The 15,755-nt window shown below is 40.5% G+C and overlaps 1 protein-coding gene across 1 annotated transcript; it reads right to left on the bottom strand.

Annotated features, from left to right (window-relative positions):
* Window positions 1-817: 817 nt before the first annotated feature.
* cd79b (CD79b molecule, immunoglobulin-associated beta) lies at window positions 818-4,543 on the bottom strand. The gene is made up of 5 exons (XM_064321755.1): window positions 4,362-4,543; window positions 3,267-3,569; window positions 2,871-2,989; window positions 2,713-2,766; window positions 818-1,861 (listed from the first exon to the last, which is right to left on the bottom strand). Exons 1-5 carry the CDS (start codon window positions 4,486-4,488, stop codon window positions 1,760-1,762), a joined length of 705 nt encoding a protein of 234 aa, XP_064177825.1. The 5' UTR covers window positions 4,489-4,543; the 3' UTR covers window positions 818-1,759.
* Between the last annotated feature and the right edge of the window lie 11,212 nt (window positions 4,544-15,755).

Genomic DNA, 15,755 nt, shown 5'->3' on the forward strand with positions numbered 1-15,755 from the left:
ATACTGAAATTGTATTCTTTGTGAATGTCTATGTCTGTATACATCATATACAGTATATTGTATTGCAATATACCGAAACAAATTGTACAAAGCCATTGTAATATATCTAACTTTAGTCAGATGTTAAATGATAGGCGTTAAAAATGGGTATGCTGTCACACCTAAATGAGACACTATACATTAACCTTTGACTGGAAGCCAAGCTTAGCTGTGACACATGCAAAGCATGATCAGCCATGCAATAACTGAAACTTTCTGCTGTCTCTCTTGCATAAATAGCCAGTGTCATTACAAGTATAAAAATTTGGAATTTCATATTAGCTTGCCAATGTTTCTCCAACTTTAGTGAAAACCAGCAAATTTACCATTTAATCAACACATTTAACTTCCGTAGCTGATACCACACACTGCTTTCATTGCAAGTGCTTTTGGCAGCCTACTTAACAGCCACACTGCTTATTGGCTACAATGGAAACGGCATGTTAATTAGGCAATAAACATGGTCTCCAAATGATCAACACCAAATCCTCCTGGAGTGAGCAGACTTTGTTGCTTTTGGGATTTAAAAAAAAAACTTGGTTAAATTCTTACATTTGTTTTATTTAGTTTCTTTATGTATAACTATTAAAATGTAATAGTGAGTAGTCCTCCTGTTTTTTTATATTTAGCTATTACCCAGAAGGCAATACATTGCATATTAGTAACAGCAGAACAATATTATTTACAGTATTTTTAACTATTGTTATTAGGCAATTAACATGTTGGAGCTAACAGCAAGGTTTGTGTGCCTGTTATAGGAATAATGCAATTAACACCCTTTCGGATTAAAAAAACAGCATTAAATGTTTTTTAATTTCAGTTGCCGTGGCAATGCACAACGTGCTTTGTCCTTACTGTCAGAATCATTTACAAGATACATTTGACATAAAACAGAGTTTTTAGAAGCAAACAGCAAACAATACTATTTTACACATCTCTAAAAAAAAAAAGGCTGTGGCAGTTTCATAATTGGTACACAGAAAGCGTGCATGTTGGACAGCAGTGCCACATGATTAGAGACTAGAACATGCAATGCTGAGGCTATATTTTTGATTCCTAGGTGGGAATGCTAATGTACGCTTGAGGGGGGTTGAACATGTTCTTTTAACTCCTGGGCCAGATGCTCTGTCATGTTCCTGTTGAGAGTTAATGTGGATGCTCAAATACAGTCCACAATGTTGCCTGCACATCTAAACATGCACGTAAACATATCTAAGCACCTGGGATCAGACTGAGCTATTGCGTGTGTACAGACTGCATATGCTCATGTCACTGTCTAAATAAGGTGGTTATAATTCACCCCAGCTCTGAGCAGCCGGTCCATACGATGCCAGCATGACATGTAATAAAACCGAACATATTGGGCTAAAGAAGGCACAAGAACTGCTCTGGCCCTCTTGACTCGTTATGAATTTTTGCTGCTGTTTAGAGTGGCTGTTTAAAAGCCAATCCCCTCCCTTGAGGGTCTACTCCATTTAAAACCGATATTTTTCCGCTGGCAGGCGGTGTGGGACACTCTCGTGGCTAACCACAGGATAGACCAGGACAAATGGCGGTTGCTAGCTGGACTGGTGCTCGGCCGGGGAGAATTATGCCCACCTTACTGCAAGGGAAAGGGAGCAGCTGTCAGCGACGTTTACAGTTAGATGACAGCTCCTCTCACAGTGTCGCGTTGTGTCACGTTAGAGATCCTGTCACCCATTCTAAGAGGAAAAACCCCTCACTCTTCACATGGGGACTCAGTCTTATCCCAAGTGGCATCTGAGTTCTGGCAAACAGCTGGAATATCTTCATACAAACCGCAATGCTCAATGCCCAAACCCTGTACCAAAGGTAAAAGAAACATTTAAAATACATTTTAAACGACATTTACTATGATGTGAACTTACTGCATGCATAAACAATAAACAACTTACACAAGCGGTGGGAATAATAAAGACCTTTTACTTTTTACCACTTGGACACTCCTGGCTGAACGTTTTAGGTTCAGCTTTGTGATACACAAGAGACATAGCTTTGAATGTATTTAAAGTAATATCAAAGTTAATAATAATCACTGAATGACCTGAATGGGAAGATTAAGGATATCTGCCAGTGTAAGGAATGAGAAACTGAACTGACAGATAGTGGAGAGAGGAGCAAGTGAAGCAAAGAGTGTGGGTCCAGGCAGCCATATCTGTGAAGAAGAGCCACTCTGATGTCACAGAATGGTAACTTCACCCTCCTCCTCAGCAGGGCTGAGTTTGCACAAGCTCTTCACCCTCCACACTTCTGTGGGTGCTCTGCGTCTACTGCGCTTCCAGTCAAGCACTAAGTGCTTTGTTGCACCTCTTCCTGTTTGCTGCACCTCTTCCTGTTTGTTTTTTCATGGTCTATTGTACTGTTTGTCTTCATCAGTTGTACAATGAAAATATGTGTGTGTGTGTGTGTGTGTGTGAGCATGCATGTGTACATGCAAATATGTATGTGTATGATGTGCATACTGCATATACAGTATGTGTGCACACACTCATGCTCTCTCTCACACGCACACACACGCACGCACGCATGCACAAACAGACACACACACACACACACACACAGATATATATATATATATATATATATATATATATATCTGAAACAATTATTTATTTTTTCCTGTCAAAATCTATAAGGAAAGATCAGAAATACCTCATAAATATGGTTGTCTTCAGGTTCTTCATAAATTGCGTCTTCTTTGCTTGTCTGGGGGCAAATAAAAATGAAGCCACAATTAAAATCTGCCTGTAGCAAAACTAAACGTCCTCTGATTTCTCCTTGATCATCGGTGATATCCATGTGCCACTCACCTGCTTCAGATGGAGGACCAGAGAGGCGATAAGAACAGCCGCTAGCAGCAGAGCCTGGATGAAGATCATGGCGTCCTTAACCCTGCTTCTCCTCTCCGCCTGCTCTGCATTGACTTTCCCTGGGGATGAAAGCCACTGCGTAATGACACTTGGTCACTGGGCAGAGTTGGGCTCGGAATCGTTGTAACAACAATTATTTATTCACCAATTAGTTCAGCAGGTAGATGACACCAATGTTTTTACACCAAGTGTCACATCATCTACTGAATAATGCCAGTGAAGACACTTTAGACATTTTTTGGGGGGTTTTCAGAAATGAAGTTTGACGAAAGTGTGAGTTAAAGATTGTTTTGAAATGTTAACTTGGAAGGGGTGTTCTAACCCATGGATACTCACTGAATACTTGTAGCCCAGAACCTGGCCCCCACCAGGTATCATTCAGTTTGCAGAAATACACTCCGCTATCATCTGGCTGCAGATTAATGACACTCATTACACCGTTCTCTATGTTATCCTTCCTGCTGAACCTGAAACGGTCGGTCAGGTCCACAAGGACTGTGGGTTCATGGTGGTATTCCAAAGCCTTGTACCACTCCGCCGTGGATCCAGTACTCCGGTCCTGCATTGCACAGTGGATTGCCACTGAACGCTGGCTTTTCACACCAAGAAATCGGGGCTTCTGGGAAATGTGCAGGCTCGCTAGAAAACAAACAAGGAAAGAATGATAAGGCTGAATAGTGACAGCTTAAGATGCTCATTGCTCATAAGAATGCAAAAACATTAGAATATTTGATGATGTCTTTTGCCTCTTCTAGGCTTTTATTGTTATCTTATGCAGAGAGAGTATCCAGGACTGGGTTAAGCCAATAGACAAATGGCCTCTGCTTCTACTGCAAGTTATGGCAAGTATTAAAACTATTGCAGTAAAACCTTCCATGTGGAGAAATGTACATACATGTGCTACCTTTGCTGAATCTTTGCCAACAGCTTGGCAAGTACAGAGATCGCCAAAGTTTTCTTGCCAAACTGTTGGCAAAGATTCAGTAAAGGTAGCACATGGAAAGTATGTACATCGCGTACATTCAGATTAATTTGTTTAATCATTAAAAATGTAATTTTCACATGATCTCATGAATGTCTTATTGTGTGTATTATGAAATTGGCCAGATTCTCTGACTTCCTCTTTTACTGACAGATGGTCTGAAAAACAAGCCTGAAAAAAAGCAGCTGTCTGACAAGAAACCATGAAGAGTAAATTACAGTCTGAAACAGTACATCAACAACAGCAATTTTAAAAAGGACTAATTATTTAGATGTTGAGTTGCGTGGCCTTTGTGAAGACTTCGATTCTGCATCTCATACAAAGATTACATGAACAATTAATGCAGCAAGCATGTTCCACCAGGATGAAACTACTCTATATTTAGAATGGAACTTTCAGGATGTAACATAAAGGTCTGTGTTGTTTTATTCAGTTTAATGGATGCTTACCTGAGTTCACCAGAGTGAGTAAACAGCAGCCAATGAAAGCACAGTGCATGGTCCTCCACAGTACCACAGATCTAGAAAATATGCTGTTTTTTTTGATCCAGAGATTCCCTGTACACCACCACTGCATGTAACTAATTGCGTCTTTACTGGTAGTGGCAGTTGCTAGGTCTGATACGCTCTAATACTACTTCCTTCTTCATAATCTCTGAGGGACGGGGCAACACAGAGACCCAAGATGCAAAACATCCTGCAGGCTTGTAGCCAGATATGAGTGATAGTTATTTTGACCTAAAGAAGCACAATTGGTACAAACATGTACATGTAGATCTGCTAGAGATGCTAGATTAATCTAATTAAAGACAGAACCATTTCAGTTATTTTTGAATGTTGAATGCTGAGGAGTGTCATGCAATAACCTATTTGCACTGATAGATACAATTTCTGTTCATTTATCCTCTGTGATATGTAAATTAATTGCTGAGTCCCGTTTCTATAAGACTTCACAACAAACAAACATCAGCCATCCACCATTCAATCAATCATTCATTTATTGTAAATCCTTATGTAACTGATGAAAATATAAGCATATAATTGTGCATAATTGTAGAAACATTAGACAAATCCCAGACTACATTCCAAATATTTTTGTCTAAATATTTTATCCTATACAGGGATGACTAGAGGCTTGTTTTGCTACTATACTGGCTTCCTTGTCAGGACTTGCCACAAATTCTGGCATGGAATTGAATCATAACCACATGAATATGACTGCAGCCATTGAGTAACACATAATTAGATGTACAGTAGTATTGCCCCAGAAGGAGCAGTATCATTTGGCGTGTCCCTGTTTCCTCATGCAACTGAGTGTTTAGTCAAATGAACGCCTGCAGCCAACCTTGGCTAACTGCACAAGGGGTAGCTGTGTATTGTAATAGTAAGGAACTGGGTATGTAACCCAAAAGTGGTCCTTTTGATTCCCGGCGGGGGCACTGCCATTGTTCCCTTAAGAAAAGTTATGTGTAATCACTGTAAGACTCTCTGGATAAGACCACCGGTAAATGCTGAGATGTAATGAAATGGAGAACTGCTCAGTGAAAAGAAGTGACCGCAGCAGAGCATGCTTTAGAGGAGCTTACTAATGTGATGGGATATTATGCAGCAGGAGAAAAGAACAGTGCAATCACTCTTCCCAAGGAAATGTCTGATCAACTACGCTGAAGCCAAAAATCAATTAGATAAACTGTTTCAATAAGGAAGATCAACGGTAGTAACATGAATTATAGATTTTGTGACTTCTTAAAAAATTGTAAAAAATTAAAATATTAAATGAATAGTTAAGAAGAGATTAAATTATAAATGTAAGCAACACATACATCAGACATGCAGATCCTGTGGTTCAGGATCATGAATAGAAGGTAAATAGAAAGTCACTTGGGTTCAATACAAAGAGTCTTACAGCCAAACAGCCGGTAGAGGACAGTCCAGCTTGTTCTTACATTACAGGACTCAGTGGCAAAGTTAGTATGGTAACTTTACAGATATGAAAACTGAAAACTTGAATTTCAGTTTTCAAATCTAGTAATAGGGAACCACTACAGCCTCACTAGATCCTATATCAAATGAGCACAGTCATTTTTAATGATAGAAAGAAATTAAAATTGAAATGTGGCACCACTCTAATCTGCACATGAGTACGTTGTAAATGAATGGTTCTGTTCAGAATGTATTGGACTTGTAAAGACTGAAGCATTGCATTTGACACCAGCAGGACAGCAGGAACACTCTTATGGTCACAGAAGTTCTTGCGACCCTTCCCTTGTCAAATTACACCAGAAGCTCCTGGGCTGAAATTACTTTGACATTTCCTTCCTTAAATATCGGAAAGGACAGGAAGGTCCAGAAGGATTTCCCAGCCACCTTGTGTTTCCGAAAAATGAATGGCCAAGTTTCCAGGCTGAGGCATGATAGCCTCCTATGAATAGTAAAGAGTTGCGTAAAACATCCGCATCCTCCCTTGAAAGTGCATCGTAAATGTATAGTGTCCCTTTTAGTTGCGACCGCCTGACTATTTTTTTTTACAGCTATCGTGTAACGTCTGATTAAAATTTGAAACCGTTACTTCCGCCTCTACTCCTAAGTGTAAAAAAAGGAGAACAATTTAGACGAACAGGGTTAAAGGACATCCTTTGACTGTCAACAACCACATTTTTAGTAATCTTCAAATGCAACGTCAAGCTTGATGGATTTATATTTTACCCTACAAATTCCGAAGCTTGTACAGCTAATGTATCAAGTACATGTTCTCAATTACAGATGAAGGACCAAAATACACTTCTGCATTTACTGTACTTACAGTACCAAAGTACACTAACAAGTCCCCCGTCCCAGCAAAGTGCTCAGCCTTAGCAAACTTATTACAACAGTACGGATTTTGGTCAGGGCATGTGTACAGGAAATAGGCGCATCCCCTTCATTTTTGAAATCATATTTCAGTAAAATATAAATAAATAAAATTACAGGCACTTTAATACTATTCTGTTTTCTTTTAAATTTATCTAAAAGCAACTTGGCTCATTTTAATAAAAACGTAAAACCAGATGAACAACTTTTGCTTGTAGTTTGCTAACAGTTTTGAATACTACTGCTGGTTAGAATTTCTACTTTTCTTAAGTGGCATTATGAGATGATAACTGCTTTTGGCAATGTATAAACAGGAACATGTGTGCACACACACTCACACACAGACACACACATACACAGACAGACACATACACACATATGCACTCACATACACACACACACATGGACACACATATGCACACTCAGGCATGCACACACAACTACACACTTAAACACAAAAACACACACATACACACATGAACGTGCACACATGCATAATAAGGCATGCACAATAGTGAACATATGCACACACTCCCACATACATACATACATGCATGCATCTTCTAAAAAATCTGCCTAATACTTAATAATCTGTGTTACTGATATATTTCTGAGGGTAAGTACAAGTCCGGAAGAGACTCTGAAATGTAAATGACTGATCTTGAAGCGCACACACACACGCGCGCACACACACACACGCGCACACACACACACAAATCAGAACAAAAAAAACCTCTCCTGCAGCTGCACCAATAGAAATAAGGCAAACCAACATACAGTACCAAAAGTATCACAGCGTGCCAACGACAATGCTTAGGCATACCAACAGTTTTTTTTCGAAACCAAAATTGGTGCATTGAAATGATGTGTTAATACATCCCAAGGGATTATTATGGTGAACTGCAGCCCATGCATTTGGTGTTGAAGTCAGTGAAGTGTGTTAAGCCTTCTGCCATAAGTCAGTTCGCAGGGTTATAATAAGGAACATACATAGGAATGATAAGAATAGGCTATGAATCATATGAATCAGTAGGATCCCAATTAGTTTAACACGTGTTTAAGTTCTTTCAGACTTTTTTCCTGGTTTGACTTGTAATTTGCTTTGTCTATAAATAATTCATTATCCACCAAATGATTAGTTTTCAAGGCCATGTGTCCACATTTCACCAGTTAGGAGCCTATAGAATTACCTTCGTTTTTAATTTCAATAATTTTAAAATAATTTTGTTACCTCTTTTTGTTATTGTTTGCAATATATCACAATAGGCACAATGTGAACATGGGATTTTTTATTCTTCATAGCATGCATAACTATTTCTGACATATCAGGCTCTATTTTATGGAATCAATGTCACACGGTGCATGGATACAGTCATTGGCGTGGCCTGTGGGTGCACGGGGCATGGCTAGTGAATGTTGGTATTTTCGCCACCAGAGTCAAGGAGCATAGACATCAAAGTGCGTGGCGCACCTAGAAAAGGGGCTGGATTATACAGAATAATTCATCAGTGGGTGTGGTGCAGCTTGGTTCATTAACAGCCAATAAAATTACCTCATTTTATTCCATTTAAGAGCTGGGCGCATTGCGCAGGGCATACCTTCAATTTCCATAGTTGATGACTGCAATGGAAGATGAGGATAAGGATATACTAATCAGTTTTTTCTCACAAGACATTCTTTTGTGGGGGGTGCAGAGTTGGGCTGTCACTTTTTTCATGAGAGAAATTTGCTCAAATTGTCTTTCAGAATGTAAATAATACATTGTCTAAACGTACATGGGCCAATTTGAATGAAACCTAGCTAAATAGCTTAAAGACCCTGTGCAGTCAAAATCATGATTTTAAAATGCTTATATTATAACCAAAGACTATAAGGTTACTTACACATTGATTTTAAAAGTATTTCATACATGTATGTAATGAGTTAGATTTTTCCACCTAAAAACTATACAATGCTTGACATTGCCGCCTGGTGGAGTATTTGGTATTGGTGGTTTTGAGACCAAATTTGTGAAATCGCGAATGTTTCTAATTTGCATTGACCAATGTGCGGTGGCCAAAACACTCACCCAGTATGAATATTTATGTAGTGTGCGCTCCCAAGTTCAAAGCTGGTTGAACGGACCGGTTCCAGTAAGCATCTGTTCCGGCTAGATGACGTTCTGCTATTAATCGAATCAAGCCTACAAACTATAACATTACCGTTAACCTCATCTCCCCTATTTACTTGCTGTCTGGCTATCGATAATTTTGCTAATGTAACAATGAGCTGTACTTATCTTGTGTAAATATAGCTAACGTTAGCTGGCGAAAGTAACGTCACTGTATTCTCCAGACTGTTATAGCGTTACTGCCACAAAAAACCATATAACGTTAACGTTAGGGTCCTATATTGTAGGCTGTAAGCGATGGGCTCATACATATACGGCTCAATATTTCTAATGCTGTTAATGCTGTACTTGTTATCCATTATTACGGTTGTATGATAACTAGCTAACGTTAGCTAACAACTGACGTTACGTGGAGTGAGTGCTGATCCAGGTCAGTGGGATTGAGTGGCCCGGGCTGTCAATCAAAAGTGAATGCATAAATAATTAGGACAGAACTGACATGCCCAGCCAGTCTCGAGTCTGCTAAGGTTTTTTAAAATCTTTTCAAAGACTAATAAGTAGAAAAACTACATATATATATATTGTAATTTAGCAACTAAAGGAACAATTTAAATGTAAGAAAAGGGAGGCTGCACAGGGACTTTAACTAATAAATAACTAAGCTATAACTAATAAATAATAACAACAGTATCTTGTTTTATTAAACAAAATAAAACCAGGAAAGATCATAGACTGCCAATGATACTGTTCACAGCAATAAAATGACTTGGTGTTGTTCAAACAAAAGAAAAAAAAAATTGTAATGCATGAGTCCATGATTAATTCGCAACAATGAAACGGCTTAACTGAACGAGCAGGTTTGGATGAGTTGTGGATTCGTCCATTAATTCGTTTTACACACAGCACGCTTATTTCAATCATTTGTCTCCTGGTTCCAAATCAGCATAGGTTTGACTTGTATTGCTTACTCATAAACATTACAAAGCAATGAAACAACATCTATCCCCATGCAGCATGGGTGTAACATCTACATACCCGTATGGAATGTAAATATAACACATGTAGAAGGGTATAGAAGAGGTACTTTTGACATACATCATCTTGTGATGCACCTGGACACATCATCAGTGATGTTACCTGGGGTCATTGGGTGTTTCGGGTCTTTCAACAATCAGACACCCTCACCCAGGCGACCCAGCCGGGGTTGATCAAGCTTGTGTCCATGTAGCACTACCTCACCCACGGCTCTCCTCTCCTGATCCACAGCCACCTAGAAGCAAATTCTTCTGCCTCGGTGGTCAACTTAATGGCCCTTCGCCTACTGGCCCCTGTGATGCCCAGCATGTTGCAGGCCCTGCAGAGGGACTGGCCTGCGAAATCCTCTGTATCCCAACTCAATGGGCTCGCACCTCGCTCGCCACCCGTTGCCTTGGCATTCCTCCACCAGCTCAGCGTACTTTGCCCTCTTCCTCTCATTGGCCTCCTCGATGCGGTCCTCCCAGGGAACAGTGAGTTCCAAGAGAATGATCTGCTTGGAGGCTTCCGAGATCAGCACTATGTCTGGCCTTAGCGTTGTTGTGGCAGCAGTTTCTGGGAACTTCAGAAGCTTCCCCAGGTCAACTTTCAGCTCCCAGTCTTGTGCCATTGCTAGCAGGCCAGAGGAGGTGATCCTGGTGGCTGATGTTGGCTTCTCCCCAGCCCTGACGAAAGTGATGGTCTTCTTCACTGGGCGGAGGTGCTTACAGTGGCTAATCCCACTGCAGATGGTGTCCGCTAAGGCCTTCAGGACTTGGTCATGGCGCCAGCGGTAGCGCCCCTTGCCCAGGGCTTTCGAACAGCAGCTGAGGATATGCTCCAGGGTCCCTCTCTTCAGGCACAGAGGACAAGATGGTGAGTCCACCTTCCCCCAGCAGAACAAGTTGGATGGGCTTGGTAGAACATCATAGACAGCCTGGATTAAGAATTTTATTTGTTGGGGCTCGGCTTTCCAAAGCTCAGCCGATGAGACTTTGCGCTCCACCACTTGCTCCCATCTTGTCCAGGCTCCCTGCTGCTGCATTCCAACCATCCTGCAGGCTCGCTACTCCTCGACTGATGCTCGCACCTCATCCTGGATTGGCGACCTCCTGTCCTTCCCCTGTGCCTTGTCATAGCGCGGTGTTATGCTGCTACCCAGGCCAGCCCTTCCATGAGACACTGTGCCCACCAGCACCCTGTGTCTTAGCCGTGACTCAGCGACCTCCACGGCCTCTGCTGCCCTCCACTTCCATCCTGTCCTGACCTCAATACCAGCCTGAGAGACTTTTGGGTCGCAGGACTCCTGGTATTGCAGCACCTCCCTAGTACGGGTCACCATGAATTCTTCATTCAGGCTGCTGATGGGGAGCTTCAGCTTGTTGTTCTGCCCGTACAGGGCGATACACTAGGTAAAACCTAGTTTTTACCGCACACATGATTAGTAGTTGGCCAAAAAATGACATAAAGCCTACAGAAAATCAAGATTAGCTGAAAACTCTTCCCTATTAACATGACTAAATAGACAAAATAAATGTATTTAAAACATGACAAACCACAACTCATCCAATGCCGCACATGAACTGTTTCTGGCAATAAACAATTGTTGCTGACTTGTTGTTTTGTTTTGTCCTGTGAATATTACACATATTAATGATTTGTGCAGTTATTTTTCATTGTTACAATTGTACCGCACATGCATACATCAGACTACAATATCATTTGTTTAAATTGTACACAAACGGTTCGTCATCACCTCAAACTTAATGTGATTTATTGCAGCAGACAAGTGCACACTCTTTGTGGTGAAATTTTGAAGAATTTTGCTTCTATGTAATTCAGTAAAAAGAGAAAATTGTTACAATTCTGCACATTCTTGTCACGTACGGGTAGGTAGGACCCAAACACAGAGTGAAGAAAAAAACTTGAAACTCCAAACGGTAAATAGAAACAAAGACTTTACTTTTTAAACTATGAACAAAAGCAGGGAACAAAAGGCCTCGCAGGGCAACTCTCAAAAAACACAAAGTAAAACTTCAAAAAAAAACATAAAACAGAAGAACAGAACTCGGGCAGGGCAGGAACTCACGGACGGAAACAGAGGCAAAGGCGCACACGGAAACACATACGGAAACACAGGCAGAAACAACCAGAAACACAAGGATCCAGCACCCGAGTCAGGGAAGAAAAGAACTTACATAGACAAGACACTAACGAGACACAGGAGGGCACAATGCACAATCAGACCACAGAGAGGGGAAGGGAAAATGAGACATAACCAAAAACAATAATACAATTAAACAGGGAGAAGGAACAGAACTACCGTCATCTGGTGGCCAAAAAAAGGAAAAAACAGAAAACAGGAACAGAAACCTGACAATTCTCCCCTAGTTTGAATATCCTCTTGACCATGACTGGTAATAACATTCTGTGACCATCAGTAATCTGAAATAAAGTATACAAGCCAAAAAACGTTTTATTGATTTTTTTATTTTTTTTGGACAAATATTATCATTTTATGTAGAATAATACTGGACAAAGAAATACATATATGTTCAGACTCATTCTAAAACTTCTGCCAGTAAGATCGATTAGACGGCTCATTTATGTTGTTATGAACTAATGCATATAGGAATTTGTAATTATAATTTCTTGTTTAGCTCAAAACCTAAATTATTTCTATATTTTTGTGTTATGTTGATATTCTGTTCAATATATATTATATTTATTGCACCAAAAAGAGATTGTTGCAAAATATTGCATGAGTCATCAAACTCTGTACATAAAGGCAGTCTATCCATAATTTGTGCCAGAACTATTGCTGTCATTTTAATGACAGTGAATTAAAATGAAAAGATTGTTAATTATGTTTATTGTCATTCTTCTCATTACAGGCGGGTGTAAGAAAAATAATGAAATACAGCACCCCAGGAACCACAATGCAGTATAAGAACTGCCATGAACAATTAAAAAAAGAAATAAATTCAGAAAATGAAATTATAAAAAAAGAAAAACAGACAATGAACAATAAATGCAAAGTATGCATTTTGCTTATAAGATTTATATAAAATTTAAATTGGACAGCAAATAATCCATGAAAATCATTGATTGGCTTTTTGATTAGGCTGTGATCTTGCTCACATTGCATGGGAAAGGCCTGAAATAAGCAATCTGCCTTACCCTGGTCTGGAAATTACGTCATAGACCTGGTCTGAGCAGGCAGGCAACGAGGGCAAAAAATTGCACACCAGATGGACCGAAAAATTGCAATGAGCTACATCAAAATTGCAATCGACTTCTCAGCCTTGACCGACACACTCCCAGCAGCGACTCTCCTCCCACTTCAGTGCAGGATAAGAAATTACCAAAAAATCTTGGATTGCAATTGTGGTTGGAATGAACCAGCACACACAGGGGTGCCCCAGGGCTGAAGTTGGGAACCGCTGTCTTAAAGGATCTAGCAAAAACAGGCTGCCAATCTGCAACGGAACAGTTTTTCATGACTTTTTCACCATATCGGACAATTTTTGTTCCCCAGGTCATTCTTACAGAATCTTGTCATCAATTTAAAATCCATCCATCCACCCATTATTTATACCGGCTTAATCCTAGTCAGGGTCACGGGGGGTTCTGCAGCCTTACTGCAGCATGCATTGGGCGAGAATCAGGAATACACCCTATATACACGCCATGTTTAATTGTTAGATCATTTAGATTGTTGGTACATAATTTAGTTGGTTTTTTAAAAAGTTATTACATGATTTACTGACTTTTTGTTTACTTCTGGTTGTTGTTCCAAATGATAATATTGTCAAACAGTTTACCTATAATAAATAAGGGTTAACCAGCACTTCTTTCTGTTTTGGCACTATACATAAAAAAATTATGTAAATTGTCTGATATATTTTATTGCAATACTTAATGCAAATCTAATCTTTGTTATGTTTTGGAATACAGTATTCAAATGTAAGTTTTTTGGTCCAGTTGACAACCAATCATGTATGCATGGCAGTGGCACACTGATCAGTGGTTCTCAAGCTCAGTCCTGGACAACCCCTGTGTATGCTGGTTTTCATTCCAACCACAATTCCCAGAATTTTAAGATGCTAATTTATTTTAATTACACTTCATTTTATGTCAGAAGTAGTTATGCAAATTAAACTTAAAGACTGTGGTGAATCAATAGGCTCATAACTGATGAAAGTATGGACACCTGGCCACTAAGACTAACCATTTGAAGAACTCAGGAACTCAGACAGGGCAAAGATAACACATTAAAACCTGCATTTTGTTAATAAGAAAACGTATGACAAAATTTAAACATGTTCAACTACCTTAATTAAGCAAGAGATCAGCTGCACCAAATTAAGCAAGAGATCAGCCGCACCAAAAACCAGCATACACAGGAAACGCCCAGGACCGCCAACGCCCAAGTTTGAGAAGCACTGCTATAGATGTCATGATTCTGCAGGGCAAGTATGAGTAATTTGCATGCAGAGCTATCTCAGATGTGTACAGGATGTCACACCAGGCCCAGAGAAAATGACCCCAGCCTGTTGAGCTTTGCCCCAGTGACAACGGTAGTTGGTGCGGTGAACCAGATGATCACTGAAAAAGTCTCCCCTTTGACTCGACCTTTGTCTCACCCCTCCCTCGTCCACACAGCAGCAGAGTGTGCCGTCTCTCCCCTCTCCTTCTCCGTCACAATACTTGTGTCCTCTCACGTTGCAGCTCTCAGGACAGCTGCTGGTACTTTACAGAATCAACCTTGTCATTAACACCCCCCCCCCCCCCCAGGACACTGGATCCGGCATTTGAGGCCCCCACAACACTCACCGCACTGCTCTAGGACGTGATTGAAGACATTGCAAGCACAGCACATGGCCCTGTATCCCTGCATTATTGCCACACTGTACACGACTTCAGACTGAAAAAAAGCAGCAACACACTGCTCACAGCTAACTGCTAGTGACTGCTGTTTGCACACATACTTTCCAGAGTTGTTATCAACACTATTTCGATTTGAGGTTTATTGTTGGGTATTTACTTAAATTGCTGGTTTTAGTAGGATGACTGGTCGGCCAATGGCCTTCAGGCATTGGACAGGCGGCACGGTGGCGCAGTGGGTAGCACCGTTGCCTCACAGCAAGAAGGTCTGGGGTTCGAGCCCCGCCTGGGCCTTTCTGTGTGGAGTTTGCATGTTCTCCCTGTGTCCGCGTGGGTTTCCTCCAGGTACTCTGGCTTCCTCACACAGTCCAAAAGACATGCAGGTTAGGTTAACTGGAGAGTCTAAATTACTCCTGCTGTTACCCTTGACCAAGCCACTGGCCTCGGAATTGGTCCCCGGGTGCTGCACTGTGGCTGCCCACTGCTCCTAAGTAATTAGGATCAGTTAAATTCAGAGGACGAATTTCACTGTATGTTCACGTAAATGCACGTGACAAATAAAGCCTTCTTAAAAAACATGTGGGCTGCCACCTATACTGTAACTATATTCTCCTGAGATCGGCAAATCAGTCTCTGGGCGTAATCTCAAGATCAATATGTTCTACTACGTAGAGACGTACACTACAAGGGACGGTCAAAAAAAGTTAAAAAAAATATTTTCACTGAATCAAGACTTGGCATTTTGACATCCAAGATACTTGTATAATGTCATTTTTCTGTCGGGTCTCAGAAGTATATAAACATCCTGTTGGGACAGTTCAAATTCAGCAGTTCATTGCTCAGGCTCTTGAACCCCACTGGAAACCAACGACCTTGCTCTATGTCCATTATTTTGTAGAAGAAAGTACTTTATGAAGTTAAATATCAACCAAATTCTCTAGGCTAAAACTAGCTGGTTTGTAGAGTCTGATGCAGTACAGTGA

This window comes from Anguilla rostrata, chromosome 2 (genome assembly GCF_018555375.3).
Source record: "Anguilla rostrata isolate EN2019 chromosome 2, ASM1855537v3, whole genome shotgun sequence".
Lineage (NCBI taxonomy): Eukaryota > Metazoa > Chordata > Actinopteri > Anguilliformes > Anguillidae > Anguilla > Anguilla rostrata.

Bases quoted from the DNA above. Each gene is read 5' to 3' on its own strand.
- cd79b (XM_064321755.1), bottom strand. From the start codon at position 4,488: ATGCAGTGGTGGTGTACAGGGAATCTCTGGATCAAAAAAAACAGCATA. The intron at 3,570-4,361 runs GTAAGCATCCAT...TTTGTTTTCTAG, and splicing joins ACTCACTCTGGTGAACTCAG to CGAGCCTGCACATTTCCCAG. The intron at 2,990-3,266 runs GTGAGTATCCAT...TTTCATCCCCAG, and splicing joins TTCTGGGCTACAAGTATTCA to GGAAAGTCAATGCAGAGCAG.